Source organism: Sardina pilchardus, chromosome 10 (assembly GCF_963854185.1).
Source record: "Sardina pilchardus chromosome 10, fSarPil1.1, whole genome shotgun sequence".
Taxonomy (NCBI): domain Eukaryota; kingdom Metazoa; phylum Chordata; class Actinopteri; order Clupeiformes; family Clupeidae; genus Sardina; species Sardina pilchardus.
In genome coordinates, this window is record NC_085003.1 from 21,857,902 (window position 1) to 21,866,353 (window position 8,452).

An 8,452-nucleotide genomic window follows, 5' to 3' on the forward strand; every position below is an offset into this window, starting at 1 on the left:
GGGAGGGGGAAGGGGGAGGGGGAGGGGGGCTGAAGAGAAGAGTATGGAGTGATAGAGAAGAGAGCTGGAGGAAGAGGAGAATGGAGGACTTTCTGATTCAAGACTGTAAATGATAATCATCAGAACAAAAGCAGGACATAATCAATCACACACACATACTGGGCATGCCACATACACTCACATACACCCACAGCATCAATCCTAAAGAATGTGTCACACTGCCCTTGTATGGCCAGCTGTGTGTCTGCAGTCATAGTGATGGGACTAATATGAACCATGAGGTTTAAGCCACAGTAACAGGACTGGCATGAACTATAAGGAAGTTTAAACTGCATTGACGGGACTGACATGAACTATGGGTTGATTTAAACTACAATGACAGGACTGACATGAACCATGAGGTTTAAAATACAGTGAATGGACTGACATGAACTATGAGTTTTAAACCTCAGTGACAGGACTGACATTAACTGTGATGTTTAAATGGGTGCGACATGACTGACATGAGGTTTACTGTAAGTCACAGGAATGACATGATTTATGAGGTTTAAACCGCAGTGACAGGACTGACATGATGTGTGAAGATGCATAAACCTCACAGCTGCAACTGCCACTGATCACCACATCAACTGGATGTGTGAGGAAGAATAAGGGAAGCCCATCCAAAATACTGCACTGTGTTGTACTGCACATGACGTTTGACATGCAGTCAGGCCATTCACCTCATTGTTGACATGAATGTATCTGGCGATGGGTAAAGGGAAATGACAACCTGTGGCAGTCACAGGAGATTGGGCAATACTCACCCATCACAGAGACCCTTGGGCAACTCAAAGAGGGTGCTAAGGGAAGAGATAACTCCGTGCTCATAGAGGGTCTTAGTAGATGCCACAATTTGTCTGTGGACAAGATATTAAAGATCATCAAAGAGGTTGTCTAAGCCTTGCGGGTAGTTAGCCAGTTCCCCTCTAGGATTCTATTCAAACATCAGCCTCGGGTGGCCCCTTGTGGACTTGTGTGACTGCTCTGCATTTTCAGCCAAAGATTAGCAATCTTCCCTTAACAGCATCATTAAACCCAACGACTGAAAGTGCCCTCTCTGACTGTTCACATGACCCTCAAATCAGAAGCAGTGTATCTGGGCGCCCCATAATCACAGAAAATTACTCTTCTGTGAATGAAGGCGTTGCTTAATGCCTAGGTCTCCCAGGGCTGGTGAGAGAGGGCTTAGAGATGTTGGTGGGATCATTTGTTTTCTGTTCCTTTACTAAATGTGACTCTACCCCCTTGGTGGTTGTCTCCAGGGGGTTGTTCCTAGGGGGCTGTCTCCATGCCCCTCACTGAGCCCCTGCGGAGGGGTGGGGATGGGGCAGATTACGGTTGTCTGAATCTCATCAAGATTCACATCAATCTTATCAACCCAGCTTAATGGTTCCCTTAAATAAACACTTCAGCAGCCTGTTGTGCTTACTGATGGTGTTTCTAATGGGATGAATTTGTTTTTTCTGTTAACTGTTGATGAGTTTTATAATAAGGCTTTTCTGGGGTCAGTAATTTGAAGTTAATGATTTATTTTGTAATAAGAAACGGACTTATTGATTTTTAAGACTAATAAATGATCATGACTGTTTAATATGAATTTAATGACTTATTTGTGATAAGAAACAGACTCGTTGATTGAAGACTAATAAATGACTGCAGTCAATCATGTTTCTTAAGAGTTTCATAAACACAAAAACCTCACATGGGCAGGCTCCTCAAACAGTTTTATATGATGAAGTAGATGCGTGCGTGCGTGCGTGCGTGTGTGTGTGTGGACAACTTTCTAGGATTTAAAACAAAAGCCAATGGAAAGCTGGATGTACGATTACAGGTGTGTGTCATCAGACTGGGCAGATGTAAATGACCTCGGCAGGAGAACGGGAACAGAACTGAAGTGGACCTCCCACTCACAACCTGTAGAGGTCTCTGATGCAGTGGTGGAGGAGCCATCAGACACTGTAGAGGCGACGCTGCACCACAACAACAGTACCACTCAACTGCTCCAGCCGAGAACATCAAGGCAGACTCTTCCAGAAATTTAGAGAGCACAAAGCACGGAGTAGTGGTTCAGTCTGAAACTCCAGGGAAAGGCGTCAAAATTGCCCTGTGCGGCCCACTCCGTGTCACACACCATCTACAGAAACGACACCATCTGTGAAAAGATCTTTACCTTCTGAGTAAAAGCCCGTCTGCAAGCCATCTTCTCCCCACAAAGTATAACATAGCGCTGTGGTTTCCCTCCATGCATTCCCTGCTTTGTATGCTGCAAGAATCCCCCCCAACGTCTGGAGTCAGTAGCCCACATCATGAACAGCTGTAGCTCTCTTAAAGGGCTGTGCACTGCCAGACATGACAGACTTGTGGATCTCATAGCTGCTCAGATCCCATGCACGGAGGAAGAACAGATCTATAAACACACCACTGCTAGCTCTGAATGGTTTAATTCACCTGCAGACACCTTTTCTGGAATTACAAACCCACCAGACATTATTTCCATATGTTCCAAAAAAGTTCAAATATTTGTAATGAGTAAAAAAAAAAAAAAAAAAGTGTCATGTGCTTTTGATCTGTTTATGGAGAACTCATACTGTAAAAAAACTACAAAACCTGCCTTTGATCTCTGCCCTTGAGAATAGGATACAAGTGCTCCCATGTGAGCATAGTTGAATGTTGGGGGGACATGTCCCCCTCAAATGTATTATGATAACTGCCTTGCATCAATCACTACCACGCGTCATTATGGTGATGGGTGCAATGACACCCTCAAGTGGTCTGGGGATAAGATGCTCATATCTATGTGTAGTGTAATTCTGGTCGTATCAGACAGAGGGCGCTATAGGAGAGCTGCTTATCAGTAGCGAATGTGAACGTGCTTGCTGGATTATACAATACAGTATGTCCACAAACCGAATTCAAGGTGCACACACACACACACACACACACACATACTAGGTTTGAGATTGTATACTCATCTCTGTGAGTCTCACTGACAAAGGAGTGTGTGGGGCTCATCCTTTGCCTGAGAGCTGCTACTCTCCCTCTCTCGCACACACACACACACACACACACACACACAGAATAAATCAGGGGCCTCTCTGACATCAAGCATATATTTTATTCATAAGACCAAATCCATGACAAGGCAGTGAATTTTTTTGTTCTTTTTTTACAGGTTCTTTTTTTTTTTTTTTAAAGATAACAGATAGTTCATTTGTTACATACTGATTTGTTGTAGTTATACAGTGTAGGATTGCATTTCCCTGTATGTCCCAAGAACAGGATGTCTTGGCGTATGTATGTACTGTATGCATGTGTATGTTTGTTTTGCTTTGTGTGTATGTGTGTGTGAGTGTGTGTGTGTGTGTGTGTGTGTGTGTGAGGGGTGTGTATGAACATGTACCTGTAATGGTGGCGCTCTACAAGCTAAGAGGCTCTGCTGGGGCCACCCTCAGCGCCGGTGTTCGGAGCACACAGTACGGTGCTCAGCGCGGAACACGGGACACGGGCGGGGCGGAGTGGACAGCCAGCTCGTCTCGTGCAGGCCAGGAGTTGGCATGGGGACAGAACTCAAATTAAGCAAAACGTGGCGTCGTGTGTGTGTGTGTGTGTCTGTGTGTGTGTGAGAAAGAGAGATAAAACAGTCAGTTCTGGGTTGGAAAATGGAATTTCAGAAATTTTAGCCAAGTCTAATGTGTTAAGGACTGCACTGACCAAGACTGATGTGTGTGTGTGTGTGTGTGCAGATATGTATGTGTGTGTGTGTGTGTGTGTGTGTGTGTGTACCCCTATGTATTGTAGTGTAACGTCGATGGGTGTGGTATGTTATTGTGACCTGTAGAGGTCCAGTCTCTCATTGTCCTAGATCACAGTTTGACAGACATAAGACAGCATGTATTGTAGAGCGATGAAAAGCAACCAAGTAACATTGACAGAGATTAGAAATCAAGGAGCATTTACGGTGGGCTCACCTTCATTATGGCTGCCTTTTGGTTGTGGATGTTTCTCAGGTTATTATTGTCATTATCATTATTCATATTATTATTATTATCATTTTTAAATTTACATTTATATTTTTCAATAACATACTCAACGGAAAGCACACTGCATGGCAATCTGGATTCTAGATTATTTACAGCATCTAAACCAATAGCAGAATCACAATGATGTCCTTAACCCCTCCCCCTCCCTCCCCCCACCCAGTGAAGATCATTGTCACAGATGAACAGGTAACCATGGTAACAGATGACGGACAGGCGGGTGGGCGGAAGGAGGGAGGCGGGAGGCAGGACGGCGTGGGTGTGTCGGACGGTTGGGCCTCGGCGAGGCCTGGCCTGGGCTGGTAGAAAAGCGTCTGTAGTGAAGGCCTAGTGTTATGTGGATCCTACAGGTTACAGCGTTAGGTATTGTCGAGTTTACTGGGGGTTATCTGAGGGACAGAGAAGCCAGGCTAGTTAGGCTACGCCAGCTCTTTCCATGGCTACAGTGCAGGCAAGTAGTAGTAGTAGTAAAATGGCGCTGCCGTAACAAAACCAAAGTCAGTCTAACAGCTGATGGAGAACCGCAGGGTTAAAGTAGCACTTTTCAAACACGCCCGCAAACTCAAGTCCAAACAGAACAGAACAGAAGGGTCGGGTCCAAAGCCAGAGAAGAGAAGAGCTCAGCGCCTCCTCTTCCTCCTCCTCCTCCTCCTCCTCCTCTCTGATATCAGGACCCATTCTCCCAAGTCCAGTCGGGTGACAGAGTCCAAACAGAACCGTCCTGAGGAGAGCTGTCTTACCACGGGTCACAGAACTGCAAGGACGTACTCTTTAAAAATCCATCTCCCAGTGTACACCATGATTGGTGATGGAGATGACCGGTGGCGGTGGACATTCAGATGAGGTCAGGCTGACTGGGCTGCTGTTGCTTCTGTTCCTCCTCTCACACCATCACCCCCCTCACTTAGACTCTAAGCAAGGTCACGACAAGGGCATGGCATGGTCATAGCACGGCCATAGCAAAGTCCCAGCAAGGTCGTTTCAAGGTCAGTAATTAACGGTGACCCATCCCCCTCCCCGTGGCAAACCCATCAGTGATGATGGATGACAGTGAAAATCACTGATGTCAGGTTAAAACACAAACACACACACACACACACACACACACACACACACACATACACAGCCTGCCATCAGCAGTGTTTCTTTTTTAACCATAGAGGAGCCGACAGTGGCTCTCACAACATTACACTTGCTTATTATGCCAGATACTTTCATCTAAAGCATGTTGTGTGTGTTGTGTGTGTTTGTAGGTGTGTGTGCGTGTGTGTGTGTGTGTGTGTGTGTGTGTGTGTGTGTGTGTGTGTGTGTGTATTAAACTTGAGATTTATGGTAAAAATCAGAGGAACACTAACATTGTCCTATGCTGCTTGATTCATGTACCAATCACACAACCCATCACTGACAGGCGTCCTAAAGAAAAACCACCAGTCTCTTTGCGTGCCAGACTTGGTGGTGCAGCCTACATGAAGAAGCCATTGGGCCAGGGGCCTCTGATGTAGCTTGCCTGTAAGACTTGCTGTGTGATGGGATGCTGTACACAGGTAGGGTCATTGGTATTGGAAAATAGTACTGAAGCCAGTCTTGGCATTCCTCCATAAGTCAGTCAGTCACATGCAAGCTTTCTACAACTGGAGACGCCACCGTACAAAAGATCTACTTCAGTCTCTCCCAGAGTATTCACACTACTTCAGTCTGTCCTGGAGTATACACACAAACACACACACACACACACACACACTCTCCTCTGTACAAAGTTAGGAAATAAAACACACCTGCCACCTGCTTCCGGTTAACTGACCCTCATGGTTCTCTGGACTGACTTCTTCAGAGCGCTCAAACAAACAAACACACACACACACACACACACACACACACACACACACACTTCAAGCTAGTCTCTGCACTAGCATTACCCTGCTTCATATCACAGACATCAGAGACTACCAGTCACACACACAGATAAATGTCACACTTTCTAACCAAGGTTTGGGAGTGACTACTTTCAGGGGGGGGGGGGGGGGGAGAGCTCCATGCTTGTGACCTTCGTCTGACCTACGGAGCTCTCCATGCCTTTACAGCTCAACTACACATTAGACTCCATCAATCACTTCCACCCGAGAACTCTCTGGGTCTACGATTACGCTAGAATCAACAGATTGATGTAATTTCTACATGTTGTAATGGACTATATGTACGGGGACAGGTTCATGTCAGGCTGCTTTCCCTGGCTGAACGTCCGCAGTGCCACTGGGTGTGTGTGGGTCCTGTTTTTTACGACTGGAGAAGCCGCAAAACTGCTGCATATTTGCAGGTATATATATTCATATAGATTCTATCTCTCTCTCTCTCCTATCCCACCCTCTGTCTTCTCTCTCTCTCTCTAATTTAGCCTCTCTCTCTCTCCCATTCTCTCTCTCTCTTTCCTTCACTTTTTTGCAGTTTTTGCCATAAGAATATCTGTGGATAGCACTCCACTATATGCCTCACCAATGGGCAAAACCCATACAGAACAGGGTGACGAACACACACTCCAGCTCACCCATGTACAGAACAGGGTGTCTCTCTCCCTCACACACACACACACACACACACACACACACTCCAGCTCAGTCAGTGGCGACCACTCACACCCTTCTCTGCTTCTGTCAGCTACGTCAGGTATGTGGGGGTGTCTGTGAGCATCACCCTCCAAAGCCATGCATCTAAAGGTGGAGCACGAGTCTCTCAGCTTCACGTCATAATTTTTTTTTCTTTTCTTCTTCTTTTGATTGTTTGTTTTTTTGTTTGTCATATTTTTTTTTTCTCTGAGGAGTGGGAAAAGTCCACCACTGAGAGAGAACCAGACATTGCAAACCCATGGTCTTCAGCTCCATCATAGAAAAAGAACACGAAATTAACAGGCAATCCATCTCAAAAAAGGTTCTAAACAAACAAACAAGTAAATAAATAAGTACATAAATAAATAAACAAACAAACCACTGGATTGGGAGTAAATAGATGATGCACTAAGAGAGAGTCTGGCTGTGGAGCCAGGCTGGGGAGAGCAGGGCAGAGGCCTATGTTACACGAGAGAAAAAAAGCTACCAGGCTCCCCCTGGTGGTCAGCTGCTAGAAACACACGCAAGTGGGAGGAGGACGGCCGTTGCTACGGTGACCTACTCCAGGTAGATATCCTCGGTGGGACAGGCGTACTCCAGGTGTTCCTGGTAGTATTCCTGGAATGCTCGCCTGAGAGGAGAGGACACCAAACACAGAGCATAAGATTACTCATACACAGTTTACTCACCACACACACACACACACACACACACACACACTACTGCAGGCCTTCCATGCAGAGACCTCTGACGTCCACCTACAAAAAAGCTACCATCTTTGCCCAAATAAGGATATCCGGTATCTTGAGATTTTTTTTTCTATGGGAGAATAACATGAGGATTTTGAATTATCGCACCTGTTAAACTCTCATTTGGAATTGGAAATGCAGACGTTTTGTACTACAAAGTTTTTTTTGTCATATGCCTTCGAGTGGATACTGTGATCTTTGGTAGTTGAAGACGGCACACTTTGATCTTTGCTTCCCCAGAGCTAACTTATAATGCAACTTACCATAGGCTAGCTATAGGCTAGCCATAGGTTCATAGCTTCAAATAACACCCGGATTTCCTTATATGGGCAAAGATGGCAGCTTTGGTTATTTTTTGCAGGCTAACTTCAGAGGTCTATGGGCACAAAGACCAACGAGCAGACATGAACTTGCATTTGGCAAATCAGTGAAATGCTCATAAGATTCCAATATTTATTACAGAGAAATCCCCTGAAAAGCTCATCTGAATCACACCAAGAGAGCCATCTGGTCCTTATATGATAGGCTACTGTTTCATACTAAGCGACTAAGACAGACAGGCAAGCTGTCTCAGGAGGAACACACACAGGTGTGTGTGTGTGTGTGTGTGACTAACTGGAGTTATGTCAGTGCAGCTCAGTGATGATGCATGGTCCTAATGAGCTCCCTACAGCTCTGCGAGAGGGATGAGGACACCCCGATGATGATCCCCCCCCCCCCCCCCCGACATGCCCCATCCCATCTCCCCCCGATGTGCCCTACGCCCCCCACAACGCCCACCCCCCACCTGGTAGCGGTCCTTGGGGGGCCCCATGACGGAGAGGTCTCTTTAATAATGCACATTCAATCTGCAGCCGGCCTGGCGTGATGAAGGAGCACTCAGCCCTGCCATTAGTCACATCCCCACCATGTGCTGCCAACACACACCAGCCTCAGCTAGACTTTACTCTCCTCAACACACACCAGCCTCAGCTAGACTCTATTCTCCTCAACACACACCAGCCTCAGCTAGACTTTATTCTCC

General features: G+C 46.1%; 1 protein-coding gene across 1 annotated transcript in view; it reads right to left on the minus strand.

The window, feature by feature from the left end:
* Positions 1-3,814: 3,814 nt before the first annotated feature.
* The window catches only part of mapk8ip2 (mitogen-activated protein kinase 8 interacting protein 2), a 62,429-nt gene continuing 57,791 nt past the window's right edge, over positions 3,815-8,452 (minus strand). The window contains exon 13 of the mRNA XM_062547015.1: positions 3,815-7,310. Coding sequence (XP_062402999.1) covers positions 7,238-7,310 — 73 coding nt within the window. The 3' untranslated portion in view covers positions 3,815-7,237. The remainder of the gene's footprint in view (positions 7,311-8,452) is intronic.